At 46.4% G+C, this 24,311-nt stretch overlaps 1 protein-coding gene across 1 annotated transcript in view; it reads left to right on the top strand.

Annotated features, from left to right (window-relative positions):
• The first annotated feature begins 2,664 nt into the window (after nucleotides 1–2,664).
• Nucleotides 2,665–24,311, top strand: part of LOC120840707 (thioredoxin domain-containing protein 9) — a 51,820-nt gene continuing 30,173 nt past the window's right edge. Inside the window, exons 1-3 of the mRNA XM_040211337.3 lie at nucleotides 2,665–2,799; nucleotides 3,187–3,307; nucleotides 9,903–10,156. Coding sequence (XP_040067271.1) covers nucleotides 3,187–3,307; nucleotides 9,903–10,156 — 375 coding nt within the window. The 5' untranslated portion in view covers nucleotides 2,665–2,799. The remainder of the gene's footprint in view (nucleotides 2,800–3,186; nucleotides 3,308–9,902; nucleotides 10,157–24,311) is intronic.

Here is a 24,311-nt window from a genome sequence, read left to right as displayed (position 1 = left end):
CTTGATACCGGTAATTATATTTAGATTGTACCGCATTATACATTTTCAGAAGTTAAAAATGTTGCTTTTACCAGACCCTTCGATGCGGCGTTGCGCATTTCCCTCTAGGGACATATTGTGGGGACAAATCCCGATGAAGTTTCAACTCAATCGCCACTCTCCGTCGACGTCATCAACGCGCCGCGATGAAGTTCCCTGCCAGTTGAGTTCGCCGCCGATTGAGATTAGGCTCCTCCCACCGGCGACGTCACGATGAAGTTTCTTCATCGCTTTTTCCAGCATAGACAGAGTGCTCACTCCAAGTCCGTTAAGCATGGAATAGTAAGGTCACTTTTCAAGTCCTCATTCTCCAAGTCATGCACGCATTTCTCCGAAAGTAGCCTCAAGTTGCAGCAGCAGAGGTTAGAAAAAGCAGGCTTTCCTGCTGACCTACTTCACTCCACCCTTGAGAGGTTCATTATCCAACCACAACTTCCGCAAGTTGTTTTAAAAAAGAAAGGTCGTTTCGCTGTGATTCCCTACATGCACAATTCCGCGCACCGTCTAAGGTCTATTGCGTCCAAGTTCGACACGAGTGTGGTTTTTTCTTGTCGTATGCGCCTCAAACAGATGTGCAAAAAGGTTAATGGGAGCGACAGTCCCCGAGGGTGCAATGTAAAACATGCAAAAAAGTTCGTAGAATGCGAAGAAAGGAAGGTGTATTCGATTCCACTAAGTTGTGGCAGTCAGTACATTGGACAGACTGGGAGATGCGTCAACCACCGACTCAGAGAACATAACTTGGAAGCATCAAAGGCTTCGACCGAGTCGTATCACCCCATTGTCGTTCACAGCCGCACATGCGATGACTGTACTCCTCATTTTTCTAATACTAAGATACTGGGAGGGCACAACAACAGATTTGGGAGAGAAATCATCGAGTCATTTGCCATGGGGACTGTTAACAACAACATTTCTGCACCGTCATTATCATTGACAAAGACAGAGGTCGAATTCTTAACACCAGAGATAACTAGAATATTGACACCTCGTCGTGACGCTACAGATTTTTAGACTCTTATATTTATAGTACAATTCCCTTTTTGGACTGCAAACAAGAATAATTCTGCATTATCACTGACAATGACCAAGTTTAATTCTAACTAATCGAAAATAACTTGATTACTGATGCGCTTTTCAAACTTTTCTTTTAGTGTATTCCCTTTCCTTCATAACTAGTATCTCCTTTCCCTCTTTGAGAACGCTGAGACCCTTGGGGGCGGTTTTTTATCGTTGTGCCATTCTATGTTGTTGCTAAATGAAAGATGTCCTGTTCTCGTCCTCGTCCTCTCTGTTTTATACTTTCAAGTTTTGTATTTACTACGTTTGCATACGCACGCACAATATCCGGTGTTTCGGGAACCAAGGAAAGTGCCCCGGTCTTCGTTTTTGTATCGCTCGAGAATGAGTCTATTGCAAGTACATTCGTGAAAAGTCAGATAGTCAAAAACGCAAGCAGCGCGTTCGGTCGCGGCGTGATAGCGTAAGGTGAAAGCTGCTCAGTCGAAACCGAAACTGAGTGGCCAACCAGTTCCTAGAGTGTACTGCGTGGTATTTCTCCGCGATGGGGCGCGTCGGTCTTGGAAGAGGTCTCATAGACCTCTTCTGACAGGGGGGTAAAGGTGGGTAAGGAGGAGTGGCAAGTCCTGTGCGCCGATATCCTGGGTCCCGAGTGAACGATCGCGAAAGAGAGCGACAGAACACGAGAGAAAGAAACCGATATTGCCAGCTGAAGGGCGACAGTCGCAATGGTAAACGCGAAGAGTGAAAACTCTCAGCAATATAAACAGTGATAATTTAACGTTGTAAACTAAATTCTGAGCTATTCTAAAGCTTATAAAAAGCAATATAGTCATTACGCTGCATTAACTTCCCTTCTGTCAAAACTCCGAAATCGGGTGGTTGCGCGGTTTCGTATTCCTCAACCGCGCCCCACCGGCGAAGCCGGGTATCTGGTTTAGTTTAGCGTTGACTCGAGGCCGTACATGCGCGCGCTATGCAAAAAGAAAGCTTCGAAAGGAACGCGAATATCTTTCCACCGGTAAGTTCGTGGATTGTTGAAGTTCATGACACTGCTCTGGTGATATATTTGTGAAATCGAAGGCAGTTGGTAACCATGTGGGACCCCGAGGGTCTGCCTGCATACTCCGCCGCTTGCGGCAGCCAGAATGCATGGGAAAATGGCGGACCTTTTCCTCTAGACTTAGTATGTATGATCTCTATGTCTTCTGATCAAGTTCCTTTGCTCTCCGGAATAGTCCGATGTGTGCATCTTTGATTCCACATGCTGCTCAGTCAATTGCAGAACACTGCAGCACTTCAGGGAGCCGGTGGACGCGGAAAAGCATAAGAAAAGACCGAACACCTTGCCGAACACACGAACATGCAAACAAAACCCGAAACTACAGTGTTCCGAAACGGAAGTGTTCACTGCTCCCTGTCATGGCGGCTGGCGGTGTACCGGAAGCACCGAAAGTAAATTTTCGACTGGTTGCTGTCTGCGCGGTCTGCGCTGTCTGCTTCAATTTCTAGGTGAACGTCAATGGTACATTGTAATAACTCAATACGCTTGTAATAAATCTATACCCCAATGCTTTTAAAACGGAAACAAGCTCACGATCACTGATCTACAAAAAGCTCGAACCACTTCAGAAAGTCAATCGCTATCGCCTGCCACCATCCTGTTTTTTGCGTCCGTCTGTGGTCGTTCGGGTTCTGTCAGTGGAAGCGGTGTTTCTTTTCAGGCAAAAAGAACGAAAGGTATGAGATCACTTCTCTCCCCTCAGTAATATAACAGTGTCATACCACCATTCATACCATTACTATGGCAGTTAAGTCGTCGTTGCGTCTGCGATCTGGGGTCTTGTTCACATCTGCGTTACCGCTCCTCACCCACGCCTTGTTTCGAAGAAACGCCTGCGTGCTTTCGACGTTTCTTTCGTGCGAGAGGTTTAAATCATTACTGAACTCGTGCTGTCGCACAGCAATTACATGATAAGTCCACTAGTTACGCGACATTATAATAGTTTGGCTAAAGTAATGTTCTGACAGATCGGCGTAGGTGTATAAGTTTGCGAGGGTCGTGTGCTGTCCCTTACCGAGCAAACCAACAGATGACGAAACGTACGGTAAAATCGGCCTTTACAGATGGCGGCAAACATTCAAGCAGCGCTGGAGCGGCAGCTGATGGAGAGTGCCAAGATTGCGGAGGAGATGCTCGACGCCGAGATCGACAAGTTGGAGAAAATGGCCGACGACGACCTGGAAGGTTGAAAGCTGCTTTTTTCTCTCAAAATCTCTACGCGTCTCTTCGGTCGAGTAGGGACGCGGCTTGTACGATGTTGACGTACAAGGCGCCGACGGACATGGGCTGGTAGCAGAAAGAGAAACCTGATTTCCAGCGATAGGTGTCATTTGACCAGCAGCTTGGCACTCTAAAGGGTAGTTGACCTTTTGGATATTTTGGGATCCTTTCCCCAGGTGGGGTATGGAGGGTGGTGGAACACGCGCAACCATTTATATTTTGCCTACATCGCTACCGTGACGGTTAACGGTTCCAAGATCAAAGTATTGGGCAGGAGATCGAACTATAGGGGGTGCTCTGACCCGTTTGTTTTCCCCACGCTTGGTGTTTACTCAACACAAGGCCTGTGCACATGCCGACAGGCCTTATGAGCATGGCCATGTCATCTTCTACAATAGAGCGCGGGGCGCAGTTTAATGCAAACAATACTAACAATCGACGAAGCGACGTTAAGTGCCGGATCTATCCTCAGAGAATGCGAGCTTGACCCACTTCGGCTTTTGTGATGAGCTGGGATCGTGCATGCTGCATTGTTCATGCAGGCCGAGTGGAAACAACAGAGCCCCTCCTCCCCCTCGCCGGAGAACACGAACTCCAGCCGAACGCTGACGCCGCGTTCGGTTATGTCGGCTGAACGCTGCGTCATTATATTTGTTGTCCCCATCCGTGTAGTTGTTAGGTTAACCGCTTGGGGCGTCACGGTCTGTCCTCCTCCCCAATAGCTTGCCCCACATGCAGCAAATCCTTTCTTGGCTATTCCGCGGTGGCTCGCGTGACATTTTGGCTTATGCAAGGCCTTTATTGTGAGCCCTCTATAGTTGTTGACGAGGCTTCCTACCTTCGACAATGCTTCAATGTCGCGTGCATCTCGTGTGCAGACTGCTCAAGCATAGTGGAAGGCATATAGTGCATGCTGGAGGACGGACTGTCCAAAGACACGCGCCGCTGTTCTCGGTTACAGTTGTAGAAAAATTGTTTACCGAGTTTTGCTGCATTGTCGACTCTTTACGGATTGTGTGACGAGGGGTCGCTTTTCTTTATGGAGCAGTTGTATGTGTTCATAGGAGTGAACGCCATACTCCGACCCGGCTTTCTTACGTCCCGCTATGGCATTCGCACTTGAGATGCACTTCCGGCCTGGAGTCTGGGCAAGAGGCGCCATGTGATGAGGCATTGCAATGGTGAAACTGGCAGAAACCTGTCTTCTTCTCAAAGTGCCGCGGAGTTTTGTAGGCTGCGGCTGCACCGAGAGAGCTGGGGAAGTGTCGAGATCAATTACGCACGTTTCTTGCCTGTCCGGCGTGCCCGGGAGTGTGGATCTGCTGCATAAAAATAAAAACCGGGTGCCGTCGAACTGTGGCTGCCCCTGCGGGAAGCGTCTTGCTACGGGCGATTTCGCGACGACTCATGTAAGATTTATTTGTATCGTTCAAAAGTGAGGGCGGGAATGCCGTCGAGAGGGCTGGACCATTTGGTCTATGTTCTGAGCTTCTTTCTGCTCAGACATCGAGGGCCCACGCATTGTGCCGATGGTCGATGCGCCGTCATCGTGGTAATGAGCATTTTCCGGGGTTCCCTTTGAGTGTGCGTGGCTGTAGCGAATGAAGTTGTCCGCTGTTTTCAATGGTTCATACTCTAAGGTTTTGGCAGTCAAAATAGTGGGAGCCGCGATCGTGTTTCGATTGCAACACACCTTAATTTCGCTAAACCTTCGTTCGCAACAACAATATAGGCACAATAGTCGGTTAAACTTTTTTTTTTGAAGGTCATCAAAAGATATTTCCCGGTTCGTCGTTAGAGAGCACCGAGCAATTGCGAAGAAAGCCCTTTTGTGTTACGAACTACTTGTGGGCCTCTAAATATTTGTTGACTTGTAGAGGGTGTGTGGCTTAAATCAGCTCGCTGTAAACAATGGATACAAGGGGACATTGAGCCTCGTATCTGGTGACAACAGCCGACTAGTTATGCCTAATTGGCACGATGCGATTCCATGTGCATATTTTAGCGGTGGCAATTTGTACTGCCATCTCTGTTTCGTTACGACGCGAGCCAGTTCGTGAGTGAAAACGTCGGAGGAAGATTTCATCGTCTAAATCAGGATTTAGCGCCCGTTGTGCGACATTCACACAGGTGAATCACCGTACGTTCCATCATTCGTGTGAAGTTTCGTCGCATGACGAGCCCTGTCCATTTGGCCGAGGCCCCGAGAGTCGTCAGATGTTGCTAGGAAGACAGAGAATGAACAATTCTTACGTAATAAAGAGCACTCGGACTCGGACGGATGTTAACCCCATCTAGTTCCGAGGGTTTGTTTATTTATTTATTTCCTCGGGGTCCGAAGGCATTACAAAGGGGTGTGGGCTAGATTGAATACCACATATGAAAGCAAACACTAGTTAAATGAACGCAAAAAAGCCAACATAGTTAATCGGAACACGAAACAAAATCAGAAATTACATCCTTAAATTCTGCACTCTCAGGAATGCCGACGATGGGTGCGGGGAGATGCTTTTAATCCGGCGATGTTGGGGGTGAAATAGACGGATAGAAATGTGATGGCCGACAGTGGGGGACACCTAGTTTATAGAATGATGATCGAGACGGCATGAGACATAAGATGGTTGCGTTAAGATAAGCCGATGCAACGTTGGGCTTGATGATAGATCTTGCGAAGTAGGCGCACGCGCAATACTTGTGTGCGGAATGAGAGGTCGGGTGAACCCAAAAAAATTTTCGTTGCTGCCATGCTAAATGTATGGTGATAGTTTTTTGAAGTATGAGTCGTGCGGGACGGTTTTGAACCGATTGTAGTGATATTGCCGTTGATAACAATGGATGCCGCAACCTTGTCCGCACTACATCACATGTGCAAGGCGCTGACAGGGGCGCACTGATTTGTTTGTACGAGTTAATGTATAGAGTGCATGGGACAAGTCGCATTTCTTTTTAGACCAATTGTGCACAGTTGCGACATACCTATACCAGCACTCCCACTTTAGCAGTTAATTGTCCTTGGGGTAAACTAGCATGGACTTATGCGCCGATTTCCTCGGTTGGCATTGCTTTGTCGTAGATCTTCAGTGCTTGCATATTGAAGCGTGTTACAAAACCATTTTTGTTGGAGGTCTGGAGGTTTGCACATTCGGGTCGTAGTATTCACCCGGAAACGTGCACCGATCGCACGTCACAATTGGCTCGCAAGTGTTAGCATTGGACATTTTGGATCATTGACTCTACAAATACCTTTCAAGTTGTTATTATCGTGTCGTCAATTGTTCCGACGCCAGATGTAAACTCCTAAGCGATGCGAGCGGTAGTGTTGCATGTCGCACAATAATTGCAATATCTCCGCGTGTTTGTGTGCTGTCAGTGCCACGAGTGCTAAGCCAAAGAGGTTATGTTCCTCTTTTGCCTAGAGGTTTTATTTTGCTATAATGCTAAGATTCTCAGCACATCACTCTTTTTTTAATAATTAGAAGTAGAAAGAAAATTCAGTGAAAACCAGTTCCTGTGTCTAGGAGGAATGCAGAATGATGCACACGGGCCCTGCACCTCGATAGAAAAATAAACTATTATTCTGGTTTATTTGTAAACGTAAATGAATTCCAGCCAAAGTATGCTAGCTTGTCCCCATGTGCGCTCTGGAAGAAAAGCGTGGTGGGGGCAGCTTGAAGAAGACGGGAAAGGTGCATTATCAGTTGGTGAAAATCTGAAGGTATGAATCTATCGGGGACTTCAGGTGGTTACTTTTTCCCTATTACCTAGGTTCAGTGGAGCACTTCCTCCTCGCCAGTGGAGTTACCCGGGATGTTTTTTAGCCAATTTCAAGTGCTGGGATTTGAGCGCTCCGACGTCCTCGGAGCGGCGACGGAGTATGACTCCTTTACATTTATGATAGATATAAGAAAAAAACTTCTACAGCATATGATTGATGATGGATGTAGGAATTCGCGTACCGCCACCGATTCGCCGTTTTCCACGTGGTCCGTCAACAACCCGAGTCCAGCCTGGTTCTTTCATGGGAGCGGGATTCCGCTCCTCGTTCATTGGTACAATAAAACACAACGCTACAAAACACTTAATCTTAACTACAAATACCCGCGACATTACACAAATATTTACAAACGCCCATAAAGTCCGAGTTAAACACAAAGAGGGCTCCTCCAGGCCTCGTGTCCCGCGATTACCCTAGATCCGGTCGCACACACTTGCCTGTTTTCGGTGCCTTCCGGAGTACTAAAGGCTTTTTGCCTTCCGGTTTCCCGACTATATCGATCGACGGGCGAGGAGGTTTTTCCTCGCCCAGACTGGGGTGCCTGCAGCGCCATCCAATGTCTAGGAGAGAAAGCGGCACGTCGGGAGCAGAATTCGATATCCCTATCGACCCCGCGACGACACGACCCTGTGATTTTGTCCGAGGTGAAGCAACTGCATAGCCGCCTCGCGGCCAAAATGGCAGAGCAGTTTGATAGGTGCCCTCGTGAATGCACGGGCGCCATACTGAGCACAATGTACTTTCGTAGCATGATGACCTTGATAGGTTAAATTGTACCGTTTAGAAGCGTGTTGAAAAAAAAAAACAAAGAACAGTCTGTAGCATGGACTTTGATCTTTGGAAAACGGAACTTTTGGCAGAGTTTGGAAGTATGCGTCAACTCGTCGTGTATCTGGCAGTGATTGCGATACCATTGCAGTCGTGCGCACGGCAGAACAGGCGAACATTAAATACTAAATGAACGCTATTTTTCTGTCGGTGGAGTGTCGTACAAGCATCGCCCATTAGACACGTAGACGTATCGCCCTGTAATGCGAACCACATTGAATCAGTACTCTCTTTATTTGATAACGTGTTCTTACTGAACGTGGAAATTCCTCAAAAACTTTCACGAAACCCATTGAAGAGAAACTGCGCAGCGTCGCTTCGTTCATTAGGCTTAGCGGGTCCGCCACCGCGAGACGAACAATTACTTCAGAACTAAACACTAAAAACAGTCCCGCCGCCGATTTTTTCTGTCGCCGTCGCCACCGGCGAATGTCGTCCGATTCGGTGCAATCCTCTCGCCATCGGACGTAGGAGCACCTTGCAAATCTCGATTTCCATCGCCCGAGCGCAAAGTCTGAGCCGGCGGTCGCACGACCATGTTGCGCGCATACAAGTCGGTGGAGTGTACCTTTTCGTGAACATGTTTGCCACCTTTGGGGTTCATCGAACAGAAGGTGGGGAAAAAAAAAAGGCACCTCATTGCTCAAAAGGGGCGGGGACAGCTGACAAGACAACAGAGTCCTGCGAGACGGTCATAGATTTTCTGTGATTTCCCGCAGGCTCGAAAGATTAGCGAACAGCCGTGACGTTGTGCTTGGGGCCTCAAATCTTGATTTCGTTGAACTTTCTCCTCGGAAAAAAACACAATTGTGTGAATGCACCCCAAAGGGAGCTTTATAATCGGTATTTCACTGGTCTGAGTGCTGCAGTATGTTTTGCGCTGCCTTCTCGGCAAGCTACCTTGCAAGGGGTGGGCAATCATTTCACCACATGGTCAACCCTCGAAAATCATTTTGGGTCATTGAATTTAGCTATTCTGCCATGCAGCACTGCAGGAACTGTAGTGTTCTGTGCAATCTGATTAAAATAGCAACTGTCATCTATGCACATCATGTCATATTTTCCGTACAAAAGCAAATTTCAGATAAAAAAAAAGCATTTTCTTAGATAATCTGCACCCAGTGCATAGTCCGCATAAAAAAGAAAAAATTCTTGTACAGGGTGCACCTTGACAAACACCCGCTTTATTAGCTCACAGCGAAGCTTATATCACATACAGGGTGTTTTTTTTTTAGCTGCACCAAATTTTCAAAAAGAGGTAACGTGAGATAGAGTAATTTAAGCCCTGGGGAAGTGTTGATGGACATGGCAGCCTCTAGAAAAAAGGTGAAATTAGGTAATTAGTTACCTCATTTACTAAAATGTTTTAACTAACTTTTTTTATTTTTCGCTCTAGGGCACATAATGTATTTAGAGGATTGAAGACCGACCACAATATGGTCTAGACATGTCGTCAAATTTGGATAAAAAACTTCCTAGCAGGTGCTACGGGGTTGAGAAATGTCACTTTGGTAAATGGCATCAAACCGAAACTAAACAGGAAAAAGCTCCGGTAAAGTTAACGCTCCGTCCTTCGGGCCCCCGTGGATCGCCAGCTCTGCCTGAGCAAGTGGAGCATGCCATGATAATGACGAATCGCATGCCCGACAGGGAGGAGCGATAACTTTACATGCGCTCTTTCCTGTTTAGTTTCGGAAATTTGTCGGCAGTTTATACACAGGGTATAGACCATAACCCTGAAAAGGGGGTAGATACACATTTTTAAATTGCTCCCAACTCGAAATGAGTCGTAAATTGAACATTGATCCATGAACAAATGTATTTTTTAGGGGGGAAGCGGTATACAAGGCACATGTTTCCAGTATGGGGATTAGAATAATGTTTTCTCTGGGTGGTTTGGCGTGCATTAGAATTTGAACGCGTGCTTCCGTGGACCGACCGCCCTTCTCCACCCAGGCCTACGTCAGAGGCGCCTGGATGCCATGAAGCGGCTGGAGAAGAAGAAGCGGGACTGGCTGTCCAAGGGCCACGGGGAGTACTCGGAGCTCTCCTCGGAGCCCGAGTTCTTCGAGGCGTGCAAGCGCAGCGAGAACGTCGTCGTGCACTTCTACCGGGGCAGCACCTTCCGCTGCAAGATCGTCGACAAGCACCTGGACATCCTGGCCAAGAAGCACCTGGAGACCCGCTTCCTCAAGATCAGCGTGGACAAGGTGCGCCTCTCTGTTCTCTTCGTCGCTCTCGGGCTCTTTGGTGGCTTCCTGCGAATTCGGTCGAGTCAGAAGAATGGCTACGGTTCAGGTAGCGCAGTTCTTTGGGTCAAAATTCTTTTTTTTTTTTGGGGGGGGGGGGGGAAGTTGGGGCCTTAAAAAGCTTGAAATTGCGGAGGTAGAGCCAGACTCGGCCTTCTTTGGATAGAATCTGGCAGTGATGGGAGTGCTGTGCCATTTGTGCCAAATTTTGCAACGAATGAATATGTACTATCGGAAACAATATGAGTGTGAACGCGCCTCCGCGTGTCGCCGCTACCTGAGGCGCCGCCCTGCGGCGCCGTTGTGAAGTTTTGCGCATGCGTGTAGAAATCCTGTCGCTGTTCCCGCTTTGACTGTCAAGCCCCGTCTGTCGGCTGCTATGCGCGTGCTGGCGGCCGCTCGTGCTGTCGTCTGCTATTTGACCCCTGTGCGCGCTGGCGGCCGCTCACGCCGTTGTCTCCTATGCGACTCGTGTTCACGCCGGCGTCCGCTCGTGCTGGCGTCTGCTATGCGACTCCTGTGTGCGCTGGCGGCCACTCACGCTGTCGTCTCCTATGCGACTCGTGTTCGCGCTGGCGCCCGCTCGTGTTGTTGTTTGCCGCACAACATTGCGTGCTCCGGCGGACGCACGCGCTTTCTACGCGAGTTGTGTTTGCCCTGGACAGCTCGTCCCTATATGCTTGTATTATCCGGTTCACCATTTTCAGCGGTCTTCCAATCATGCTGGATATAGCCCTCTGAGAGGGCGATATCCAGCATATAGCTCGGAGGGACAGCTCAACTATGTTGATCCGTTCGTCGTCAGGAACTCTAGCCATTTTTCACTCAACTGAATGTTTTCCGGGCTCACCGTAGTTGAACGCTAAGCTTTGCAGATATTTTATCTTTATTCCATTTGTCTGTTGTCGCTGTATCTCGACCCAATAAAAGAAGCCAGCTATTTATCACGTATCAAATGTGGACATTGCGTTATCGCACAGGAAACTCGTGAATCATGTTAAGTCGTTTGTCTGAGTTGTGACGGAAATACACGAGTCGCATAGCAGACGACAGCACGAGCGGCCGCCAGCGCGCGCATAGCAGACGACAGACGGGGGTTGACAATTAAAGCGAGAACGGCGACAGGATTTCTACACACATGCGCAAAACTTCACAACGGCGCCGCAGGGCGGCGCCTCAGTTAGCGGCGACACGTGGAGGCGCGTTCACGTTCATATTGTTTCCGATAGTACTATGTCTTGCGCCAAAATGCCATTTCCACTAAGAATTGAGTGACACCTGCGCCGAGATTAGCTTAACCCCTGAAATGCCGATACAATTTCTAATGAACATATAGTGTGAATTTTTTTAAGTTGTTTCTGAATTGCCACAAAGCACTTCGGTGCAAAGTTTTATTAAAAGTGGCATAGCGGTTTTACATATTCAGTAATCCCTCGTAACGAAATCACTCTTTTCAAATCATTGCTTTTATTGAAGTTCAACGTGGTCCTGACCAAAATGTGCGCATTTTGAACTGGATTATTCAAAGTATATAGGCGGCCAACCATGCTTTTTACGTAGTCCGCGGTGCCGAAAGCACGCGAACCTACACAGAGGCACACGGACCCTTGCGTTCTGTCCGCCTTCTCCATTGATGCCAACGGCAAACTGGGAAAACGGCAAACAAGTAAATGGAACAAACGTGTGACGGAGGGCAGTGTGCCACTTCCGATGCGCCGACGCAGGCAGGTAGCAGCGTCCACGTTACGACGCTACTCACGGCACCTGCGGCCGGTGCTGCCCGACTCCTTCGGAATTGCCTCAAGGGAGTGGAGGGGCCCGGAGGGGATCATCCTTTCAGGAGCCTCGACATGCCTGCCTGCACAGGCACACCTGTGACGTACACACGTTACACGCACACGTGCATCAATTGGGACTGGTAGTGTTTACCGAAAGCCGCTTAGATCTGCGAAGTTGAGAAAAGTTTCCAGCCCAATCCAAAATCTCCAAAGAATTTGACGTTCCAGCATCGGCTGCTTGACACTGTCCACCGTTTTACGGAACAAGCAAAGCATACTAGACGGGTTCGAGAAGTTTCTCATGCACGAGAAAGTGCGCCCGAGACATGGAGGTGAAAGATCACCAGCTGCCTTGCGCACGTCAGGTTTTTTCTTGCGAACGTGCTTGCTGAGCCAGGGCACGATTCCGAGAATTGCAACGATCTCTACAGGAGTGATGTGAAAACATGTGGGTGAAGCCACCGAGGATGATTTATTTGTTTGTGCTTGTCGGTGCGGACGTTCTCGTTGTTGCTCCTGCCACGGATGCTGCGGTCGTAAACCTTGCGTGCAACCAGGGTAAACATGAAGCGACGTGGGAAAGGCACTTTGGGAAACACTGATGACTGCGGAGACACGAAACATCTTACGGCTACTTCTAAGCAAGGGAGTGCAGCGACGGTGACAGTGTCCTTGCGATGCCTGGAGCATTTCGAGGAGAACTGATGCCCGGATAAAATCATAGGCAAACTCCACTTAATTTTTTTTTTTACTCGGTGAAGCTGCTGCTTGTTGTTCATAACCAAGGTTTGTTTGATTAAATATATGATTAAAGTGTTCCTCAGTGTTTCCGTCTACCTGGAAGGCTGCTGGTGCTGTTTTTTGGCTCTGTCACTTTTATTGAATTATTACTTACATCAAATTTTTCGCCGTCCCGTTGACTTCGTTACATTAAGGACGGGACTGTCGACACTGGTTATAACGAAGTCGACGGGAATCTGGAAGTGGAACCATTTTGCTATATCCGCCTCTTCGTTAGTCTGAACTCTATAAAAGTAATGCAAAAAAAAACGGCAACACGGGCTGTTATGGGCATGTTTATTGTGCCTGCAGAAAGTGGTCGGGGCTTTCCTGCACGCACTCTCTGCTAGGTTGGAGCCGCTTCTCGCAAACTGCAAGAAGCTTCGATTGAAAGACAATCCCGCAAGCTACGTACGAATCGCGTCCAGAACCCCTCAAGAATTTGGACGGCCGCCGCGGAAAAGGATGCTGGCGGTAGACTGCATCCTTTACGTCGGTGCGCACTTTGTCAAGGATGGCGGTACACTTTTTGTTTCAAGGAGATTGCCTTCGTCTTGCCTGTCAAGGTGCCGGCAGTGCTGGGACCCTTCATCATTGAGTGGTGATGATTTGCCGAATCGGTGCTTGAGCGAAGTTAGACTTTCGCGCAGGAGGCACCATACCGACTAGCGACGCCGGCACGGAACACGAAGCAAACAAAGCGTGCACGGCACCGAGTTCGCACTCAAGTTTGTGTTTCGTCGGCATAGAGAGCCTAGATTTAAGAAAGGGGGCAACTGCTCGATCGGGGTTGTGTGCAGTGATGTGATTGCTGCGCCAATTGCGCCAAACTGCGCCAAGGGGCTAACCCTGCTACATCCTGCTACATTTTGCCAAAATATGGGTAATCTGCGCCAAAGGGCCAATTTTGGTCGCCTTTCAAAACCGAAACTATACTGAGAACTATAATTGAGCATGCGTGAGCTAGGTGGCGCAAGCGGCCTCCCGACACATCGAACTACGTACCCTGCATCAATCGTCTATCCGGTCTTGCACGGTTTTTCCCGCCGTCTCGCGTTTCGCGCTCTCGTCGTCTCAAGCATCTCGTCTCGCCTCTCGCATTTAAAAAAAAAAAAAAAATATATATATATATATATATATATATATATATATATATATATCTATCAACGATAGACGCGGGCGTGCGCGGACGGTCCGACTTTAGTGTGCCGGACATGCCGTCATGCTGTGAAACAAAACCATCAAAACCACCTTTTTGCACGGCGAGGGTCACTTTGTGAGTTGGAGCGCTCGCGCAACCACAGTCGCTGTGGTCGCGCGACGTTGTGTGTTGCCGTCCCCACATCGCTGCAGATATGGCGCTTTCTAAACTGAAACGCGTCGACATTCTTGTTCTTGTTTAAATCATACACTGCTACAAAAATCCCTATTTAACTCTAAGGCTGCTTTGCGAAGTATTGATTATTTAGATTTCTCTCGGTGGGCTTTCTTTCGAGAGGGACCCCGGTACGTGAAAAATATGCCGCGAAAGGAAGTTGATGAAGAGAAGTGAGCTAAAGCAAAAAAGGCAATGTCTGCACACTGAACCCGCACATCGCGCTTGTTTTTCACGAGTTCAGTCGTTGCACAAAGCGTTTCAAGAACTTTTTGACTCTGGCTCGCGATGTCTTATATCGATGCGCTCAGGAAAGAATGTACTGGTCTGTCTTTCGTCCTCTCTCTGTTTTATACTTTCTGTTATCTAGTACATCTTACCAACACGCTCGTTAGGAATGTAATCAGGTTCTTTTTTTCTGTGTTTTTAGCCGGTACATCGGTGCCGGCTTGGCAAGCATGTTCCGCTGGACTGTTTATTGTCGTGTGCTCGACAATTACATTTTGCATACTATTTTGGGAACCAGGTAGCGAGGGAGCGGAGTGGCATGGCTTCGGTTTCGATTGAACAGCCGTTGCCTTCGCTCGCGCGACGAAGCATGTGCAACTGCAAGCCTGTCGAAGTTGCCCTTACCTGCATGCGAACATGATTGCACGATAGAGGCACCAGCCGGGACGCTTGCAGTCCATCGTTTTACGTTTTCTTACTTTTTATAAAACTCTGGCACGTCAGAAACCAATAAAACAATGGCAAAGGTTTTTTTTTTTTTTTTTTTTTCATTTGCATTTGCATTTGCTCGGCAACGCTTACAGCACTGTATACTTGTGGGATGTCTCGGCTGTAAAACAAAAGCAGCGAGTTCCGTCACAACACGTCCCATCAGAACACATCACAACACAAAGTGCCCTTCGTTTGTCCAGCACTTAAAACATATATTTGTTTTTCTAAGAATATCTGCTCCAGAAGCCACCTTTTCTGCACCGAAATGCTGTTTTGGTTGCTCCAAAAGCCACTTTTGCTGCTCCAAAACACTGTTTTGGCTGCTCCAAAGGCCACTTTTGCTGCTCCAAAACACTGTTTTGGCTGCTCCAAAAGGTGCTCCAAAATGGCTTAGGCCAATCACATCACTGTGTGTGGTTTCTGGGCCGCCTATGCAAAAACGAGCTGGAGCCTGCAAGGAGTCAAAAGCGTTCACTGTGTTCGCAAGCGTGTCCGCCCCTCTGCCCGGTTCCCTCGCCACGCCGGCACCGAGACAACCAAATGCAGGCACACCTGAGTCCATCAATAAATTAAATTGGCCCCCTCTCTCAAATCTAGGTACTTTCCGTCAGTACGTCATTGGTACGTTGTTGCTAGCACTCCGAACGCCCCTATTGGCACGCCACGACGGATTCTCCGCTTGTGATGCGGAAGAGCCACTCCCCACATAAGAAGCAGAGAGGAAACGTCGATGCAGGGGCTATTACCGGCAGCCTTTGAAGCATTTCTGCTGCTCGTTCCGAGAGGCTGCTCGGTCGCAGCAGCAAAGGGCGGCGGTCTGCAACTCGGTAAACGTTCAGAATTTGATCCTTTTTTTTTTAATTATCAAAAATTTCTTTTTGCTATATTTGTGGGAGTCGCTCAATTTCCTTTGCTAAAAACAGGCACAAACACATTGAAAAAGTGCAAACGGAAATGGGGAATCACAATCCCTTTGTTATAGCCGCTATTTCAATATAAGCGGTCGCAACAGTACAATAGGTTCCTAAAGGGGAACAATGACCAGGAACAGCATTTCTCTGAAGCCCTCCATGGAAGTCACTGCGTGATTCGTATTGCTTGCTGAATCCACCTATGGAAGTCCACTGAGCAGCAATGGTTGAAAGTCACACTTTTTGCACACCATTTGAGTGTTCTTTTTTCAAAGCCGGATATACCCTTGTCTTCCAAAGGTACCAGATGATGACCACTTCCTGCAGCATTGCAAAAGTTCCAGGCACCACATGGTCCGTGTACTTGTTGTTGGGGGGCAACTTCGCCAAAAAGTCCTCGACTTACAAGTCATACAAATTGCAGCTGATCATGTTAAGGCCCATTGTGCAGTTCCACGTGAAGCCTCCATGCTGCCACCCACAGATTAAGCAGCATATTGGAAAGCAATTGCCAGTATCACTTCTTTCCACGAAGAGTGGGCCAGTGGTCGTTTACAAGCCTGTTAAACAAATCAACGCCTCCCATAGGCTCGTTATATTGCTGGATTAGCCTGGGCTGTTGCACTTGAATTCTCTCGCGTTGTGTTTGACTGTACCCTAGCGGCTGTGTTCATTGTCAGATGAACACGGTTATAGTTAGTTGAACACATACACATCTGTTGTCATTCCATTTCACGGCAAGCACTTCTCCGTCACAACGCGTGTCAAACTCCCGGCATACTTTCCTGTTGAGTAACTTGTCTTCAAGCGGGCACTTTTTCAATCTCGCCTCTTTTACAGTTCCTGTTGCTCGAAAGCCCCGACACTTCAGCTCTTGCAAAATATTATAAGAAGTAAAGAAGTTGTCTATGGATACAGTGGTTAGTGGGCACGGAAACACATATCAGTGCTGACTGAACCCCATGACTCAATTTTTTCCGCAGTAGATATCAACGTCTAAAGGGTATCCTGATGATGAACGCAGCAGCACCCACTGTTTATACCCAAAGTGAATAGGCTTTCCTCTGGTGAACATCTTGCAGCTGTGACGTGCGAAGTAGGGAATCATTTGCTCATCTACACCGAGCTCTGTAGCAAACACGCCGCATTGCATGAGGCTTCTGTTGACCTCGTTTAGCAGCGGACGCAGCTTGGAAATCTTGTCTTCCTCGTCTAGTGCTTTCTTGTCGGCTGCGCGGATGTATAATTTCATTTCACGAAACTGGAATGGATTCATTACTTTCCCTACGAGAGGCACGTTGTCACAGTCGCCCCTGCCTGGAGGTGAGAGGCGCGATTTCCCCTTAACGGTTTGCCCGCCGGCCCTCTACAACGACTGTGGACAACATTAATTTTTGTTGAGGCCGGTCAGCCCACGCAGTTGGTGCGTGTGCATAAGTTAAGGAAGAACGGAATGAGCTCAGGCGGACACATAGAGTTTGAACAATGAACAATATATTTGCTTAGAAAAAAAAATATAAATGTAAATTTTAAAGTTTGGCACATAGGCAAACAATACATTGCAAAAAAAGAACACAAAAAGTTCCTTACGGAACTTCAATCAACATTCAAACCAAAAGAAACAATAAAGAAAACGGTTGGCGCACTAGAGCGATACAAAGGTCCAGAATACAGACGACAATGAAACAAAAGAGGCAAGCCACGTACGGAGAGCAAGTGAAAATAAAATGTCCGCAAAAGTAAATTTCAAAAAGTATGGACGGGTCTCACTCAAATTTGGTGTCGAAGGGGCATCGTCGAGCTCTCGGCGGTGGTGAGCTGGCAGGAAGACTGCGGCAGTGACAATAGCCAAGACTCGGAAGATATCGCATTGCCGGGCAGCCATTCCCGCTGACTTCACCCCGCGATCACGAACGTCTTGTCCCCTCGACGACCCAAAAAGCTCTCCCGAAAAAACCATTGGCTCCCCACGAAAAGCGTCCCTCTCCACGGCGGCGTATTTCCCGCCTTTGTCGGCACCGAGGGCACCCCTTGGGGAAAGAAAAGAAGAAACAAACAAAACAGGGTTTTGTCTTCCCATTTGTGGTTGCCGCAACACGAGGTGGCCCACTAAAAAGGCAGATTGGCGGAGGGGCACGGCGAGCAGCGCAAAATCTCAAAGAAAAAGCTTGTGGGAGAGTCGGCCGGCGCCAGGGTTTGTGACACACGTTTATGTTTTCTGCTTTAAACCAATACAAATCTTCTCGTGGTTGCGAGTGGTATCCGGTCAAAAACGGAATGGCCAAAAATTTGTAGAGGTCCAGTTTTGGGTAGGGATGCCGCGAACTTTTTTCGAATCGAAGTTTCGATGATCGAATCAAGCGGTTCGAAAGGTTCGAAAGATTTCGATTTTTCGAATTTTCTATATCGTAAAATTCGACGGAGGTCGAATTTTCGAACTTGTTAAGCTAAGAAGTTCGACGCTTTTCGAACCGTCGAACTTATTACGCTAAAAAATTCGATCTTTTTCGAACTTTCGAACTTATTGCGCTGCAAGGTTCGATGCTTGTCGAACTTTCGAACTTGACTGACCAAAAAATTCGATGAATATCGAACTTTCGAACTTATTTATCAAGAGAATTTGAAAAGTTTCGAACTTTCGGATTCTGAAAAGTCAGAAGTTCGACGAACTTCGAACTTTTAGGGTAAAAGTTCGACGTTCGTCGAACTTCGAAAGACCGGCGGACGGTTTCATTTGATTTCAAGTAGTGGGGTACATTCGTAATTTTTTTTTCTCGAACTTTTACACGCGGTGCTGCGTTCCTTACGAAATACAATGTCGTTTATTTCAATGTTCTGGCATGCTTAGGTTTAAAGAAATAAATCCCCGAAGGGGCGAGGAAGGACGACGGGTTTTTGACGATTATCGTTTGTGCCAGATTTGAAGCACGCTGCAGCCAGAGCTATTTATGGTAGATATGTTATACTTTTTTTAAGAATGATCTACGTATAGCCTAGGTAAGTGCCGTCTTAAGATGTGATTATTGTTATTCAACTTGAGTTTCGAAGAAATGTCCAAACATGTATCTGCATGCAATTATAACCTAAACTTGATATTTATTTTCGCCTAAGTTGTTTGAGATATCGCATTTAAATTAACACCACAGACAGTACATATCATTGCCATCTGCAGAATACGAAATAATATATTTATTGTTTTTTCACGTTAAGGAATAAATTAACTCATGGGAGAAGATTTCTAATAGTGTTCAAGTTCAGCACGTCATGAAAAGAAAACTTTTTTTTTTTTCGCTTCACGTTCCTGGGACGTGTTTCTTTTAGTCTGTACACATTTTGGGAAAAGAAACTTGTTTCGAAGTTCTGAACCTCCGAATATGCAAGAATAGAACACTTCTGACGAATTCTTGATAGTTTTTTTTTTCTCCTGCTTTTTATTCCCGCATTTATTCTTTTTTTTTGTTTTTTTTTGTTACTATCGGCACAGGTGTTTAGGTCGAAAAGACAGCTTTGAACTTCCGAACCACTAAGCATGTGACGAGCAGTGCCTTTTGACAACGAGTTTCTAACAATGACCATCTACGCGATCTTTTATGCAGTGAAGAGCGACAGTAGCTATACATATGCATAAATAATTTCAGATTAAAATAAGCTCGACCACGCCCTCTTTCCCCGTATTGTTTTCTTTAACAATTCGAAATACCTGCAAGGGGGAGAAGGAGGCTGAAGCCCCCCCCCCCCCCCCCCCCGCTACCCTCTTTCCCCCCGTTTTTCCTCTTCCGACGCCACTTGTATGGTAGAACGCTCCTCGACCTCGAGTTGTGTCGGCTTTTGTGCTTTTTGCGAGGCGATTCCTCCGTCCCAGAAAATAAACCTCCAGGACAATTATAAACTTCACCGGATCGGATTACTACCAGCGTGCAAGGGGTGGCGAGGTAGTTTGCCAGGTCGCTTCAAGGTTTTTCTGAGCCTCAACCTCCTGTTCGCCCCTGGCCGTTTCGAACTGGAAGAGTCTCGTAAAACAGTGTGTTCGTGCAATCACTACTGCGTGATGCAGGTTAAAGACCCCCCCCCCCCCCCCCCCCCCCCCCCCCCAGGGCTGGCGGTCACAATTCTGCACTGCCAAATATTCCAGCACCATCCGGGACACTCGTCGTCTCATTTAATTGCCTGACCAACTTCGCAGAATCTAGATATCACACGCTAAGTTTTCTAAACTTGATTTCGTGAAAACCAGTGAGTCGTGAAAACGTTATTTGAAACTGAAACTGTGGAAAAACTTGAAAATCGGACTTCGAACTTTGAAAACTAGGATTAGAAAGAAATTCAAAATCTTCGAAATTTTTTTTTTTAATTTAGCGTTAAAAGAGAATCGAAACCTTCGAACTTTTCGAACTTTATGCAAAAAGAAATTCGAAATCTTCGAATTGTTCGAACTTCATGTCTATAAAAATTCGAAGCGTTCGAAGTTTTCGAATTTTTTTTACAAAGAATTTCGAGATCTTCGAATTTATCGAACCTGAGGTAAAAAAATATTCGAAATATTCGAATTCGAAATTTTGGAAACCGTGAAAGCTTCGAAATTTTCTAATTCGAAACTCCGCTGTGGTCAAAAGTTGCGAATTTTTCGAAATCGAACCTCGGTCGGTACGAAAATATCGAAATTTTTCGAAATCGAACCTCAGTTCGCTTCGCAAATATCGAAACCTTTCGAAATCGAACCTAGGGTGGTTCGCGACATCCCTAGTTTTGGGAGATTGGAATTGTAATTGATTGTGAGATTGAACTGGTGATCATTGTTGTGGCGGGCGTATCTGTTAGTCTCGGTAATCAACGGTTCTGCAACCTCATCACTGAAGAATGCCTCAAATAAGTTTTTTTGGTTTGTGTCGACCAAATCAGGCCGTAAAGTGCGAAGTGAATCGAGAACTGTAAAAGTGATTGGGTTTGAGAAGATCTTCTGCACCTGTCAGTCCAATCCGTGCACCTTTTTCTTTTTCTTGATCCACTGCCCAACGGTTGTCTCATCGTGATCTGTAGTATGCACTTCATTTTTGCCATCTATGACATTTTAGATGTCATAGATGCATCGACGCCCTTTTTCTTCGATCATTGCATCACCTCCGTTTCATTGTGGCAAGATTACCAAGTCTATGACTTCTTCTTTGTCATCAGACAGAACCACATTAACGGCCTCTTCAAGTGCCGAGTATCATCAACTTGACATCTGTAAATTAAATTTCCAACTAGCAATCATCATAAGCGCATATTCGCGACTCCAACTAGCTATAGGTGGCGCCACTCATTTTCCAAATTGGCGGTTATAGTGAGGGTCAAAGATGCGTGCCGCTGTTGAGCCTGTCTAGTGTGCTGGCTTCACGAAGCAACACAAATTATTTCTGGCAATACAAGGAAGGTACGCTGTTATGAGCGCAAGTCACCTTTTTACCCTGAAAAACGAGAATGGTGTTTAGTGTAATATTTACGCAAGGATGCGCATTTTAATTCGGGAGCTAAACCGAAACTAACGTCTATTTTGGATTTGATTTCTCGATATAGGTCTTAATTTTAGATTCTTTCATAACTCAAGATGTGTCTCACATCGTAATTACTTAGTTAGAGACGTTGTTCGTGAAAACTTCATTTCGTGACATACATGTTCGATCCAGGCTGATATTTGTAGTTGTTGGATTTGTTGGAAACATCAGTGCTTACATTTGTGCGTTCTCGCTGCCTTTTCTCGCTCAGATAATTGTCATGGGAATTAATGAACTGCGGGCCTTTTAATGGGTTTTTGGGTATGTAGATGATTAATTGGTTTAACATTATTCCGAGCACAAGAATAAGAGAATAATTCCAATTTTTACAATATGTACACAAAACGTATAAAGTAACAAACGCTGTCCTCACTGCAACCACCCAAAGATGGAATCCATGTCAGACAGCTGAAATGTGTGTGTGTGTGTGTGTTTATAGCAACACGTGACGCATATCACTTTATATTGCATCCAGTGTTTGACTGTTTGTCTATCTTGAAAACGATGTCAAAGTTTTTCATATGCTAAAAAAAAAAAAAAACATTTCTGGAAAGACTATTATGGTTAAATGGCATATTTTCGTGATCTTGGCATATATTGCCATGATTTGTATTAATAATAATATTAAAATTAAGATATTTTAATACATAATTTTTCAAGCTCTAATATAATTGTTGCTTATGATCTAATTTCAAACGTGCAAACACATATGACAATCAAAAGTGTGCTAATAATCATCACTGTTGCCAATTGCAGCTTTTTTAATTAAGTAATAAAATAAAAATAGTCTAAAATCAATGAAAACATTCTAGGTAATGTGAGAAATCTATATAAAATTACATGAATTGTGGGTAAATTAAATTTTGCTATCAAAGTCCCGACTTTTGACAATGGGCAAAAGTCCAAAATCGCCGCCAATACTCATCCAGACAAAATGTTCCCCAAAACATAAATGTTTTTTTTTATTACCAATTTTTTCATAACATTTAGGTACTTTAATTTTTACGCTCCGTCGTCTTGACAATCTCAGCCCTTCCAGTTCGAACGAACGCTTACGTGCTTGCACCTCTGTTTACTGCAGCACCACGTGTTTCGTTGGCGTTGGAAACCGGTCAAACAGTAGTAAGTTTTAGTATTGCGTATACGAGCGAACGCAAGCGCTGTGTGTTTGCGTTACTTTGCGTGTTCCACACTGCGCGTGCACGGAGCCCAAAACTGCGGTCTTGGATGGCTTATGGTGATGAGGCGCATGCACAACGTAGGGCACGCAACTCTAACGCAAATGCACACCGCTTGCCTTTGCTTTATGCGCAATACTAAAACTCTACAGTAAGGTACAATCCCATACCGGCTGCAGCACTACGTTTGGACAGTGAAGAGTGTTGTTTGCATTCAGAAATGACAATTCGCAAGCCACCATTGCGAGCAGTTCCGCCGTGCCCGCTGAGCAGGAGAATTGGGGGACCCTCACTAGAGCGCTTCCTGTTTCCGCTGCGGGAGGGCGAGCGTCGAGCTGGAGACGCGAATAGAGCACCTGTGCAGCCACAGCCAGTATACAGTAATCCCTCATAACAAAATCGCTTTTTTTGTATTATCGCTTTTATCGAAGTTCATTGTTCTTGTGACCGAAATGCACACATTTTTAGCTGAATGATTTGAAGTGTATCGGCGGCGGACCATGCTTATAACAAAAGCCGCGGTGCCAAAACCACGCAGCTTATACAGAGGTGTATGGAGACCCTCGCGTTCCCTCGCCCTTCTCCACAAAAGCAAACGGCGAACTGGGAAAACGGAGTAAACGGGTGACGGAGGGCAGAGTGCACAGAGCTGGCAGGCTGACTCTTCCAATGGCGATGCGCTGACCTGTGTAGCAGAATGGGCACCCCCATTCCATTCCAATTCCATACCGGGAAATTAGAGTTTTTGTTAATTCAATTCCTTTCAGCTCCTTGGAATTGAATTAACACTGGGCCCATTCCCACTCCTGGAATGGCTGAATCATTCCATTCCATTTCTCTAATTCCTAAACGTAAAAATTGGCACTTGACAGCTGCATTGTGTTGCCGGCATAAGCAGCATAAAGCTGACTTTATCGAATACAGAGACAATTATCTAAAAATGCTAAATGCCTAAAAAAAGCACTGATTTTACTAAGCGGAGCACTGGTGGCACAAAGTGTTTATTTACATTGTACTGCAAGCATCAACAAACCCCCTTCATATGTCGATGCTTGTTTGAGACATCGGTCTCATTACCACGTAGCTGGCAACAAACAGCAAGACTTAAATCCACTCATTTTCTTTTTTACGGGCGAAGCTCCTTAGGGTCTAGCCTTGTCCGGCGTCGGTGCTCACATCGATTGCACTGCCTCCGGGATCGGCCCAGTTTAAAAAAAAAAAACGTACGACCGCACGGGGGTTCGAACTCAGGACCGCTCGCTTACGAGGCAGACGTCTTAACCACTACGCTACACTCCAACGTTGCATGTAGCCACTCAACGTCTATACAGGAGAGGGCACTGCGGTCAAATGTGTATATAATCGCGTTAAACTTTGCATGCATTGGCTCAACGTTTATAGACGAGAAAGCGCTGCGGTCAAATGCTCTACTGCGTATATAACCACGATCCATACCACACATTCTCTTTCTGACATGGACCGTTCACTTAAGCGGTGGAGATGCGTTCCCATGGCTTCTAGCGGATCCAAGCTGATCCGCTAGAAGAACCACTGGCTCTGCATTTCACGGACCATAAAGCAGTAATAATGAAGTCGAAACGCAACCCGGAACTCAGCACTACCTATGAGCAATAAAAAAAATCAGCTCCATCAGCACTGCCTATGAACAATAAAATCAGTATCATCAGCACCACCAGAGCTTCACCCCAATCAACATCATTCACCACATGGAGATGCGTCCATTTTAATTCACTTTTTTGCATTTGACTGTTAGGACATACGCTGCCAGCGTGTTGGTTTGATAAGACCATAAAAATATCCAGTTTGTGCGTGGAGCAGA

Source organism: Ixodes scapularis, unplaced genomic scaffold, assembly GCF_016920785.2.
Source record: "Ixodes scapularis isolate PalLabHiFi unplaced genomic scaffold, ASM1692078v2 PGA_scaffold10__122_contigs__length_95168666, whole genome shotgun sequence".
Taxonomy (NCBI): Eukaryota; Metazoa; Arthropoda; class Arachnida; order Ixodida; family Ixodidae; genus Ixodes; species Ixodes scapularis.
This window is presented reverse-complemented; position numbering and strand designations above follow the sequence as displayed.